Genomic DNA, 14,279 nt, shown 5'->3' on the forward strand with positions numbered 1-14,279 from the left:
GGTCCTCGGCTCCACGACCTTGACTGAACAAAATGGCAGGAGCTACCGATCACATTACCACATCACATCACCCCCCCCCCCCCCCCCCCCACTGCCTGAGCCTGAATACTAGCTGAAAATGAATGGGTTAATTAGTTTATCTTATAACAGTAGTGATGGAAGGACGACATCAACAGTTTTGTAATAGCATCCTGTAAGGAGTACTTAAAATTAACTAGACATTGTCAAAACAACCATTTTAATTCATGTAAATCTAACGATTGTAATGTCCTCTTTTTACATTCCTGCACATGGTACTTCGTGAAATGCATACAAATGATAAAAAGCACACAGCTAAAATCCTTCCTGTCCATGAAAGCTGGTGGCAAACATGATTCTCCTGATTCTCTTTGATTTGGAGAATCATGTTCGCAACCAGCTTGCACTGACAATATGATAATTTTAGCTGTGTGCTTTTTATCATTTGAGAGCATTTTACCAAGTGTGTGTATTCCATCAACTGGATTTTTATCAAGAGTTGTATACGTCGGGAGTGTCTTCCGTGCTTCGATTTCATGTAATGTAACATGGCAATTTTATAGCAAGTTCCAGAAGATTAAATGAAGGTGAGATATGACTGCTGAAACCGGTCATCTTTGAGCAATAGAAGTGTCTACACTGTGATTCTGGCGTATGCAATGTGTTCATTTTCAGCCCTACCGATCACCCCACAGCACAGTATGTGTACCTTAAACATTATTAAACGCACCTCAGCAGACAGCATGGTACTGATAGTTTACTGTGTGAGTGCTTGATATCATCTTCAGGAATTTGATTACTGTGTAATCTTGCATCAAAAGGGTGTAAATCAAACTGATTAACCAATTTGGTAAAGGAAAACATGGTCCATTGCAGACCATTATATGCTTTATTAATTGTGCGATCAACAGATTTTGACATTAAAGTCATATTCAAGCACATTTGGATAACCATCACACGATTTATCACATTAGAAGCAGCACATAAATCAAATTATTATTCCACATATAATGCCGCATATTATATAGTCCATATACATATATACATCATGCGTGAATAAAAGCCATGTCAACATGTGACGACATATGTGGACTGCGTAAAATGTGACCTCATATGTAGAATAGTAATTTGGTTTATGTGCTGTGTCTAATGTGATAAATCATGTGATGGTTTTTTAAATGTGCTTGAAAATAACAAATGTCAAAATAGGAGCTGATCATACAATTAATAAAGAATATTACGCTCTTCAAAACAAAATTTTTTGAAGCTGTGGATCCATGCAAAAACAAAATTATAATTATTAATCAACATTATAAAAAGATATTATTAATCAACATTATAAAAAGATATATGTCTGCTTCACAACTTTCCAACTTGAATATGGACAGTTTTGTTACTTATTCCAAAAGATAAAAAAAAATATTATCGCATTGGCATGTGCTGAAAATATTGTGCTTTTCCTCAGTATTAAAAAGCACTGAGTACTGTGCATAACGTAACGTTTGTAATAAATACACTTACAAACATGAAGTGCAGCTGCAACACTGTCAAATCTGACTATGTTTAAAATAATCTCACTCAAAGAATTTGACAATTCAAGGAATAATAAATACAAGCATTTTATTTTATTTCTACAACAATGATTTAAAATATTCTTTCTCATAACAGAACACTGACAAGTAACAATGTGTATATGAAACAGGATGGAAGTCCTGCCAAATGATGACTGTTCATATAATACATATATTATGCACACATGTAATATACTGATGCACTTAAATATCACAGGAACAATAAATTGGATACAAGCAGCAGAAAAAAAAAAAAAAAAAAAATGAAAATTACTAATTTTCTTGTGCACGACAAGAGCAAAGTTATCTTTCTTTTATTGCATCCAGGAGAAGAATATCACATGCTGTAAATAATATCTCTGTCATATAATAATACATCAAGTCATAAATGTAGAGTTTCAGCATCTGAATTACATGTGAAAATACTTCATCTGTCCCAAAAGAAATACAATTCCTATATGGCTGAAAAATCAGATGCGATAAGAAAAATTTTCTGTACTTTGTGTTTTAAAATTAAATAAGTTGTTAACTCAACACAGATACTTTGTTAATCTCTTTTTCATTTGAATACAAAAATGCTTCCTCCTCCAGACAACGTTTAACAAAATAAGGATTTTATATAAAACACATCAGCATGTGATGTAAAATGGTATATTACTTTACACTGAAAGTACGAATCAAACATGAGGTGGATAGAACTAATATTCTGTTCAGTCAAAACTGCAACTATTCCAAGTCAACCAATATATGGAAACATAATATGGTCAAAATATAAAGCAAAAATTTCTTAAGTCAGAAAGTACCACACAGGGCAAAAATGTAACAGAAAAACAAACGTACAAATATAATTGTGTTATGCAGATGGAAAGAAAAAAATGCTCTCCTTCCTAATTTACTAAAGATTTAAGTGCAATTACATTCCAGAACTGATTAAATAAAACGAATACTTTGGTATGAATGGTGCACAGTTCCTCTACTTATTCATAAGTAAAATATCTGGAACAGAGCTATCTTACACTGGTGAATGTGTAACGCAAGGAACATTATTATCTACTCTACTGTGCATGCAACTGATTTTTAAGGGTCCTATTCATCTCTTATATTACAGTTCATCACTGCTGCCATGAAAACATTCCTGTAATGTACATACTAAAAGAGGGAGGGAGGGATGGCCGGAAGTAAATATGAAAAAAATATAAAACAGTCTGCCTCAATATCTTACACAGAAAATTCATTCACAGATGCTATTCGTTTATAAATTGAGATGAATGGATAGAATAATAACTTCACAATCATGCATTATTAACAAAAAGCTAAGTTTAATTCATTCAAAAATAACCTAAGCCAGTACTATACTCTTGCACACTGAAAGTGCATGTGGAATGCTGATTATTTTAAGAAATTGAACATAAATTAAACAGGAATGTGATTTGACAACCTTCTCTTTGAAAACAATGTAGTTATGGAACTGGGATGAATAGAGATTACTATTTTACAACAGTCACTGCACACAAATATTTGGTGTACCATACTTTTTAACCAATTATCAATATTTATCACATCAAATTAATAAGGAAGATGCAGAAGAGTGGGCACAAGTATATTCATATTCATCAGTAAGGTGATACTACATGCAAAGCACAATGATCTTTTTATTTGGAAAAATTATAAGCAACAAACAAATTGCCTGTAACACTAAGCTGACATATGTCATAACCTCCTCATCTAATAATACTGGCTGCATAAGGATTAGTACTTGAAATTTCATACAGTCACTTTGCAAATATTTGATGTTTTACACTGATAATGGCCTTTATTTTTGTGCTTCCTCTCCTACAAACCCAAACTGACTTGAGAGGAAATCATGTATATGGTAAGAAAGCACTTTTTTTTTTTTAAAAAAAAAAAGACAGTAGTTGTCAGTTGTAAGGTTTAAAAATGTCCTCTAATACTGGTAGCCATATGATGAAATGTCAGTATCTGTTCAGTATATGTGCAAATGCCTTGTAAATGATATTGGAATGAGTGACTATACAAGACTATAGCTGTAACAGATAAACCCCAAATATCTGTGAAAAACACAAGCTATAGAGACAAAACTGTAACTTAGAGAATGTTCTGACATCATCATCCAGTCCAATACATGTGATACAATGCTTACGCAGCTTAAATCGAATAAATGAACAAAATTTTACAATAGTGGCCTTAAATGTCACTTAACAAGTTACAACAGATATGACCAGTAATTTGATACACAAACTCTAGCGTAACACTTTCAATGTACCAGTATTGGTACCATAAACTAGGCCTTGGCCAGGCTCGGGCGCCCAGCGGATACAATTCAGACTAGTAAAGCTATTTTCACGATTCTGTTCAATGTCACGTAGGTGACACAGGCGACCACGGCCTCCTATTGAACGACCAGGTTTTGCATCTTCCATACGAAAAATCTGTGCTACAGTAGGGCGATCAGTTGGAAGTACGATACGCCGTGATGCAAGGCCCACCAGCAGGTGTCGGCAGGCAGGCGACAGTGACACAGACACAGCATTCTGTTCAAAACTTGTGGTGTACAGGCACTGGCCCAATGACTCCCATTCTAAACTATATACGCCTGAAAAACAAGAAACAATGTTATGCAGTCTATAAATGATGCACACAGAAATATCAAATAAAGATAATGAATAGTACTCTGACAGGTACAATATATCATACTTGACAACAATGAAGGTGGACTTTTTTTTGCCATCAGTCTTCTGACTGGTTTGATGGGGCCACCACGAATTCCTCTCCTGCGCTAACCTCTTCTTCTCAGAGTGGCACTAGCATTCTAAAACCTGAATTATTTGGTAGATATATTCCAATCTCTTGCTGATTCCGTGGAGGATCTCCTCATTAGTCCACCAGCTTTTCAACAATCTTCTGTAATACTACATCTCAAATATTTTGATTCCCTTGTGTTCCAGTGTTCACACTGTCCATGATTCACTACCATACAATGCTGTCCTCCAAATGTCAAAAAATGGCTCTAAGCACTATGGGACTTAACATCTTAGGTCATCAGCCCCCTAGACTTAGAAACTACTTAAACCTAACTAACGTGCGGACATCACACACATCCATGCCCAAGGCAGGATTCGAACCTGTGACTATAGCAGCAGTGCGGTTCCGGACTGAAGAGACTAGAAGCGCTTGGCCACAATGGCTGGCCAAAATGTCATTCTCAGAAACTTCTACCTCAAATGAAGACCTATATTTGATGCTAACAGACTACTGGCTAGGAATGTCATCTTTGTCTTTGCTAGAGTGCTTTTTATGTCCTCCTTGCTTCATCCATTGTGGGTCCTTGTGCTTCAAAGGTAGCAGAACTCCATCTAATTCGTGATCACCAATTTTGATGTTAAGTTAAGAATATTTCAATATTCTCATTTCTGCAACTTCTCATTACTTTCACCTTTTTTTGATTTACTCTCAAGCCATATTCTTTACTCATTAGACTGTTCATTCCATAGAACAAATACTGTAACACTTCTTCACTTTCACTGGGGGTAGTGATATCATCAGTGAATCCTATCATTGATATCCTTCCACTGTGAATTTTAATCACTCTCCTGAATCTTCCTTTTATTTCCGGCACTGATTCTTCGGGTATAGATTGAAGAGTATGGACAAAACACAGCGCCTCTCTCCCACACCTTTTTTAATCCGAGCACTTTGCTCTTGGTCTTTCAATCTTATTCTCTCTCTCTCCATTCTTGTACATATTGCATATAATCCACCTTTCAGTGTAACTTACTCCTATTTTTCTCAGACTTTCAAACATCTTGCACCAGTTCACATTGTCCAATGTTTGCTGTACATCTACAAATCCTATGAGTATATCTTTATTTTTCTTCACCCTTGCTTCCATTCAAGTGCAAAGTCAGAAGTGCCTCTCTGCTGCCTTGATTAAAAAGTAGTTAAAAATACACCTTGAGCACTGAGAAGCAAAATTGGCCATTCGAAGGAGCAACATGATATGAAGGCTGTGGCAGGTTCAGCAAGAATCACATAAATCAGGTGTGAGATAAATGCAAATAGATCTCTTGCCACAGAGTGAACAATACTTGCCACGGAGTAAACAATACTGGTAACAATCTAAAAATTTTACACACACAAGGAGGAGGGGAAAAAGCAGAAAAAACACAGAAAGTAATCTAAAATAACAGAACAGCCTGACAATGTACCTTTGACATTTTTCTATAACTGTAATTAATTAATTAACAAATTATTGTACAGTTCAAGTGTAAATAAAGAAGCATAAAACAGTAAGTTTGAATATTAAATGTTGTGGGTTCCCAATGGTACACTCAAATACCTCAAATTTGATACAAAAGATATAGTAATTTAATAATCACTTCACAGCAGAAACGATCAAAACCTCTTTTATGTGTTTGCTATGACTGTAGGCAGCATATGAGGATGAAACCATGGATACTTAAGGGCAATTTCACCTTAAATCATGCAGGAGACGTAAGTTTATGATAATGAATTGTTCTATAAAACAATATATAGTATGCCGCTATATAATTTCATCTTGATTTTTGTAGATGGTTCAGTCCTTTGAAAAATGTCTATTTTGTAAATAACTCTTAAAACACGCGCGCGCGCCCACACACACACACACACACACACACACACACACACACACACACACACACACACACACCTTGATGCAAACTCAACTCGCACACACACGACCACAGTCTCAGTCTTGGCAGCCATAGGCTTGGCCATGAGGGATGCACTTGAATTTGTGAGTGTGTGTATGTATGTTGTCTAGATCTGATGAAGGACTGTTTGGCCAAAAGCTTTGTTTGACAGTCTTTCTGTTGCGTCTATCTGCAACTCAGCATTTCCACTATATGGAAGTTAGCAACTGTCCTTTTCATGACATAATTATAAACATTATCTTCTCTGCTCCAACTCTCTATATTACGTAAATATTTATTATTGAAAATTTAAAAAATCTCATTTTTATGAGTTTCTACGAATTATTAACTCAAAAATCTCCATTACAAAATTTAGGAAAATTGCACGCTACACTGTTTGGTTAATGTGTTAGTAGTTACTGCAATTGCCTGAAGTGAGTATTTTTTTCCCCCTGTGCAAAGTGTTAGAAATTTTCCAACATTTTGCGTATTTAGCATCACTGAATTTCGAGTGTAATATTTTGTGTTGGCAACTGTGTTTCCAGCTCTGCTCTTTTTATAAAAAATGAGTGAGAGCTTGTACATGAATCATTCTGTATTGATTTTTGTGTTTGGTTTGAAGTTTTTTTTTGTTAGGCACAACGTCAATGCGGAACACGAGGTGAGGTATGTGGACTATGAAAAAAAGATACAAGAAAGTCGTGTTTAAGAAATGTGAGAAACACTTCACAATTGTTGGAAATCTGTTGGAGGTGTTGCAGAGATATCTTCATCCTCAAATAACTGTGCTACCATGACATCCATTGTGCAGGAATTGCTATACCTGAACAATCACCTTCACCGGAATGTGAAACTGAAGAATGCAGTGCAGATGTTTATATTCCTGGGTGTGAAGTTGTTGATCCAACTGAATGTTAGCATTTCTGTTTTAGTCCCTAATACATGACCCCTTAAACGATCAGGCCAGATAATAAGCACAAGAAGAAAATGATATGTACAAAGAAAAGTGGAAGAACTTGAGACAAGTTTCACACAAGCAACATCTTAAAACCTTTGCAAAGTGCATAATGTAGATGCACTTGCTGGAGAACCTGAAAATAGTGACATCTGCACCCAATGTGATGTGTGGTTTGAAAACCTAAACACTGCTATCTCCACAGCCACCTATACTGAGAAGGTACAGTTACTGACACTGATACCTGACAGATATTCCCAGCAGCAGATTCAGACATACATACCAATTTCCTCAAATTATTTAGCTACAAAACCTCCTAAAATAAAGAATGAAAACATTTGCACACACCCAGATTCCTATTGTGGGCATCCATTGTAAGAGGATATGCTTAATGTTGCTCTGTAATTTTACCTAAGTGATGGCAAAGATTGCAGCATGCAAAATCCTAATCAGGCTGACGTTTTCTCTGTTAGTGAAAATGGCAAAAAGATCAGAAAGAGAAGCATATCTCCTAATGAAAAAGGAGAATGCCAATTTAAAAACAACAGTATCACAGGGAGGAAGTGCAGAGTTATAGACCTGATGCTTTTGTGAATGTGTCAAGAGCCACAAGATAAATGTTGGGCGCAGGAGTGTGAAGTGTTTCCTGGTGCTGAAGGGACAACTGTTAAACCAGTATAACTTCATGATACTGACAATGAAGTAACATATGCACTGTGGGAGGGAGGAGAGTTTGTGAAGAAGATGGTAGAGCTAGGGAAGTTAGAGGCATTGGGTCTTAAAAAGAGTAGCTCACCTTCATAACTGCAGGATACAAAGACAGGCCACAGTAGAAATACTGGCACATTAGTTATCCATTTCAACTCTGCTGAGAACTGGTCTTTTGCTTTTTGGAACAAAGTTCAAAGTTACCACTGGCACACACCACATGAGTCAATATTCACATGTGTTGCTCACTTCCTTGGAATATCACACTGTTTTGCTATTGTCAGTGATGATCTCATTCATGACAGTGCACATGCATGCTATACTGTCAGCATGATATTGACGACATAGCATTTAGAGGCCATGCAGTACCTAAACATGTGTATGTGACTAATGGTGGAGCATCTCATTTTAAAAATTGCTTTTAAGTTTTACGAGCTTGGAAAACACTGTACAGGTATTAAGACAAGAAACGGATATTTTCAGCAACAGATCTTGGAAAAAGGGCATGTGACAGTGTAGCAGGTCTCTGTAAACACCTTGCAACTTGATTTAATCTCCAGCATGTAGCTGTTGATGCTATAACAGATGGTATTGGATTTGTACAGACCATACAAAACCTACTACAAAACATAAAATTTTTATTTCTAAATGAAAGTAAATTATGGAAATTCTGTTTTAAAAAAAGAGCCAAGAGAGGTCTGTTATGATGCCAGTGGCGGGAATTCAGTCAACTCATTACCAGGTTGCATTCCTGAGTGGCATATACGCCGCAAGAACAGTTCTTCGTGAAATGCAGCCTGTTACTATGTGTGAAATTCAGAGATCTCAGTCTACTTCAGAAGGCTTTGTTGTGAGCAAATTTATATCTTGTTTGTATGACTATCAGTGGTGGGTGGGACAAATAATTTATGTCTATCATGAGCTGCAAGAAGTAACCATTTCCTTTACGACACCTCATGGTCTGGCAAATTCTTTCAAATTGCCATCATCAACAAATCAGTGTGCAGTTCCCATTTCGTCAAAACTGCTCCTGTTGGATCATCCATGTCCATGTGCAAATTCAGCTTGGCTATAAAAGTTCAAAGAGCAGCAAAAAACTCTTTTCAACAGTGCAGTATTGATTTTTACGGTGTAGGCAATTTCACTTCTTGGAATGTCATAAAGAAGCAAAATCATGACAGAAGACAATAAAAATTTGTGAATAATAACAGAAACAGAAAAATATATACACAAAGCTCTTTTCCTGTACCTATTTTTTTTATACATAAAATGCTTGCAAATGAACAATTGTTTTCCCACTCACTTACAAGGCTGTAAAATAATTATTTTGAGTAAGATATACTAGTTCTACATTACATTTACTCAATAACAGCAATCAATTTAAATTTTTAAGAGTCCAGGAATTCTTTGACATTGAAAGTAGCTAGGTCTAACAAAAAAAATTTTCAAATTTTGCACCACAAAATACTGCCCACTCTGAATGTACCTTCCATAAGTAGCGACTAGCTAATGTACCATGCAATTTTTAAAATATTCAGGACGGGATTTTAGAGAAAATAATTTATACAGAAGCAAAAAGTTTCAGATTCTCTTATCTTTATGTAGAAATATTTTAGAATTTAAGAATTTCAGGCATTAATGTCATAGCTGACAGTTAGCAATTTTTTCCACTTATCATTTCTCAAGACGAATTAACATACTGTGACTATTCATATTTTCAAAACATAATTTTGAAGTCTGCTAAAACTTATAAATTTTTGTAGTTTAATTTTCCAAATTAAAGATGAGAAAAAACTCAGAAGTGTGTATGTGTTAGTCATGTCTGATAGTATTGTGAACAAGGTTTTTATTAAAAATAATTTGATCTATCAATTGTTCCTTTTTATGACTTTTTTTATTTTCTCTCTTGCTATGACATTTTCACAAATACTTCCATTTAGAGAGGTCTGTAATGTTTCAAAAAATCATCACCGCCATCAAAATAATTTAGTTTTTGAGGTGTGTCTTGCAGAACTTAGAAAAACATTGAAATAATGATGTGACACTTTCGATCTGTACAATTTGAGATGAAGTCGCTGTTCACCCCTAAATACTACAGATATTGATAGGAAAACAGATATTACGAAGTGGTCTCTCAGACCGCCTTTTTATTTTTTGTACATAAAATCATTGTTTAGGGGATATATTTCTTTACGATTTCCTGTCATTAACTACATTCCTTGCAAGTAAACTTTATAATAATTTGTATTTTTTTTATAACAATGCAGGGCACTAAACTCATTGACAACTTTTAAATGCAGCAAAATATGCAGTATACTTTTATTTAATGCATTACTAAAATAGTTACCTCTCTACTCCTACTCAGGATATCATCAGAGGACAATATCACACATTCAAAACATAACTATATGGAAAAACAAACTTCAGTTATGAGAGATTGTATGTGAAATCAACTCTGAATTTAATATTTATTGTTGCAATGGAGAGCAACTATAGTACTCTTGTAATTCTAAGATGACAGAAACTTTGCCAAATTTTAAAATTAAAAAAATGAAGTCGGAAGTAATTACGTATTCTTATGAGGTCCTGAATCACATTTTAACCACTTTCAGCCTGCTTACATAACCTGCAGAGCTTCCTTGAAAACTTCAAACAAATCTGACCACCACACAGTTGACACTGATATCTGGTCTTCCACTTCAAACAAGGAGGGTAAAAGGCACGGGTTTTTAGTTTTTCAAAGAATTCTTTCTATGTTTGAGGCTCATATCTCCAAAACAGCAGCATTTTCTGTGAGACTTTACACCATCAATGCAGTCCAAGTAATGTTGTGTTCCTTTGTTCTTATGCTAGTTGTTGGCTTCAGTATTATCCATGGTCACCAGCTGTCGCATCTTCATGAACTGAAAGTTTCCTTCTCGGAATTAGTGTCATGTCACCAAGTATCTGTCGTCAAAATCTTCATAGAAGAACTCTTCATTGCTTCTTGAACATCCACATCCACTTCATGTTAAACACATCGCATAAAAGATCCTATTTTCACACCATGGAGAAACAGTAACATTCAACCAAAAAAGACGCGCAAACACTATGGTACATCTGTGAGACCTTCCAACGTACAAAAATAAGAAACAGATCACAGCAGTTATGGCACATGTGGCTTACCATTAAACAGGAAGGTACACAGAAGAGTACAATTTACTTTGCAGGAGTGTGTGACATACAGGGTGTTTCAAAAATGACCGGTATATTTGAAACGGCAATAAAAACTAAACGAGCAGCGATAGAAATACACCGTTTGTTGCAATATGCTTGGGACAACAGTACATTTTCAGGCAGACAAACTTTCGAAATTACAGTAGTTACAATTGTCAACAACAGATGGCGCTGCGGTCTGGGAAACTCTATAGTACGATATTTTCCACATATCCACTATGCGTAGCAATAATATGGCGTAGTCTCTGAATGAAATTACCCGAAACCTTTGACAACGTGTCTGGCGGAATGGCTTCACATGCAGATGAGATGTACTGCTTCAGCTGTTCAATTGTTTCTGGATTCTGGTGGTACACCTGGTCTTTCAAGTGTCCCCACAGAAAGAAGTCACAGGGGTCCATGTCTGGCGAATAGGGAGGCCAATCCACGCCGCCTCCTGTATGTTTCGAATAGCCCAAAGCAATCACACGATCATCGAAATATTCATTCAGGAAATTAAAGACGTCGGCCGTGCAATGTGGCTGGGCACCATCTTGCATAAACCACGAGGTGTTCGCAGTGTCGTCTAAGGCAGTTTGTACCGCCACAAATTCACGAAGAATGTCCAGATAGCGTGATGTAGTAATCGTTTCAGATCTGAAAAATGGGCCAATGATTCCTTTGGAAGAAATGGTGGCCCAGACCAGTACTTTTTGAGGATGCAGGGACGATGGGACTGCAACATGGGGCTTTTCGGTTCCCCATATGCGCCAGTTCTGTTTATTGACGAAGCCGTCCAGGTAAAAATAAGCTTCGTCAATAAACCAAATGCTGCCCACATGCATATCGCCGTCATCAATCCTGTGCACTATATCGTTAGCGAATGTCTCTCGTGCAGCAATGGTAGCGGTGCTGAGGGGTTGCCGCGTTTGAATTTTGTATGGATAGAGGTGTAAACTCTGGCACATGAGACGATACGTGGACGTTGGCGTCATTTGGACCACAGCTGCAACATGGCGAACGGAAACCCGAGGCCGCTGTTGAATCACCTGCTGCACTAGCTGCGCGTTGCCCTCTGTGGTTGCCGTACGCGGTCGCCCTACCTTTCCAGCACGTTCATCCGTCACGTTCCCAGTCCATTGAAATTTTTCAAACAGATCCTTTATTGTATCGCTTTTCGGTCCTTTGGTTACATTAAACCTCCGTTGAAAACTTCGTCTTGTTGCAACAACACTGTGTTCTAGGCGGTGGAATTCCAACACCAGAAAAATCCTCTGTTCTAAGGAATAAACCATGTTGTCCACAGCACACTTGCACGTTGTGAACAGCACACGCTTACAGCAGAAAGATGACATACAGAATGGCGCACCCACAGACTGCGTTGTCTTCTATATCTTTCACATCACTTGCAGCGCCATCTGTTGTTGAAAATTGTAACTACTGTAATTTCGAAAGTTTGTCTGCCTGAAAATGTACTGTTGTCCCAAGCATATTGCAACAAACGGTGTATTTCTATCGCTGCTCGTTTAGTTTTTATTGCCGTTTCAAATATACTGGTCATTTTTGAAACACCCTGTATCATGAGACGATAAATCGTAGTGGTCTGAGAGATGATCCATAGTAGTTAATGGTTAAATATATTATGCACAAGGAACAAAATTAAAGGGATCATTGACTGAAAACGGAAAAATACTCAGAAATTTTACTGCCCTTAATCGTTTGAAAATTAACTAATATTTGTTTAGGCAGAAAGGCACACAAACTTACCCGGCCAGAAGGATACAGCTCTACTACAGATTATATAATAATAAAAAGAGGGATTTCCTGGACATGTTAGAGATACCAGAGTTCATCAAAGAGTTAATACTGGATCAGGTCACTTCTTATTGGTGTCAATAATTGACATCTACACGAAACAGAGAAAACCAAAGAAAACAGTTAAGGGTCAAAAAGAAGAACAAGTTCTTAAAGTTTACCTTTTAGAACATACGGGGTGTTTAAAAAGTCTCTCCATAGTGCCATATGATTGTTACCTGTGTGTGCCATATGCCACAGTGAATATACCAAAATGAAACTCAGTGAAATACAAGTTATTAATTTATTGAATATTCATTTTTACTTACAATATTTCCCATTAATGTTGAAATCTTCTGCAAACTATTTTAAACTATTTTCATTAGAAAGACCAGCAATGTGAGCGTATAAGGCCCTAAAAAAAAACAAGTTGGAGTTGCATTGAAAATGGGCCCTGCTTCTGTTGGTTCTAAAATCAAATCTGACATCTTTTAAAATATTCCACAACTGTTTAGTACTGTCTGTGGAAAATGATTGTCAGGCAAACTGCAAACAAATAGTCTTTTTTGTTTTGTTATACATCTCTACAGCATTCAGCTCTATAATTTTTATAACAAAGGAAATGGAATAAGGAATACAATAAAAAGAATAGTTTTCTCTTTTTTGTGGCCCTAATAATCTGAAGCTATCACATTTAAAAAAAGTAATTTTTTGGGTTCAGCCTAACCAAAATTTCTTCCCAAATAATCAATCCCATCAGCAACATCATCTGACCAGCAGTACGGTTTTCCACATGAAATTCTACAGCAAATTATTGAAACCTGTAAAAAATTCAAGTAGTTTGGAGGAAACATAAGCTTACGATCCTAAAAGAGATATCTTCCAGCTTTGAGCCCTGACACTTATAGAAATGAATCATTAGGCTTGGGATCCTGTGTAAAGAAGCACTTATCAGGCTTTGAACTTTTGGTAAAGAAACACACCTGTGGCTGCTGTTGTACAGCTACAATGCATGACCCCTATGGTGATGGGGAAACCAGCAGTGATTAAGCCAAAATGAATCACAGCAACACATTTATACAATTTTTCGTCAGTACTCTAACGTTCCAGATAAACCTCCAACTATACTAACACAAAGTTTACTATACCTCAAACTGGAATTTAGCTAGCTCAATAATAGCAATACACAATAAAAACACATACTAATACAGTAATTCTCTATGAGATGAATCCATTCCAAAAGTCAGGAAAACTGCTATGAACTTCACCAATTTTACACAATGTGATTGGAGTAGAACCGCAAGGCTATTTATATGATGTGTGTTGCAGCTGGTATGCAGCAATTTT

At 36.4% G+C, this 14,279-nt stretch overlaps 1 protein-coding gene across 1 annotated transcript in view; it reads right to left on the reverse strand.

Annotated features, from left to right (window-relative positions):
- Nucleotides 1–1,715: 1,715 nt before the first annotated feature.
- LOC124774996 overlaps nt 1,716–14,279 on the reverse strand; it is a 338,749-nt gene continuing 326,185 nt past the window's right edge. Inside the window, exon 25 of the mRNA XM_047249749.1 lies at nt 1,716–4,203. Coding sequence (XP_047105705.1) covers nt 3,851–4,203 — 353 coding nt within the window. The 3' untranslated portion in view covers nt 1,716–3,850. The remainder of the gene's footprint in view (nt 4,204–14,279) is intronic.

The sequence above is a fragment of the Schistocerca piceifrons genome, chromosome 2 (assembly GCF_021461385.2).
Source record: "Schistocerca piceifrons isolate TAMUIC-IGC-003096 chromosome 2, iqSchPice1.1, whole genome shotgun sequence".
Lineage (NCBI taxonomy): Eukaryota > Metazoa > Arthropoda > Insecta > Orthoptera > Acrididae > Schistocerca > Schistocerca piceifrons.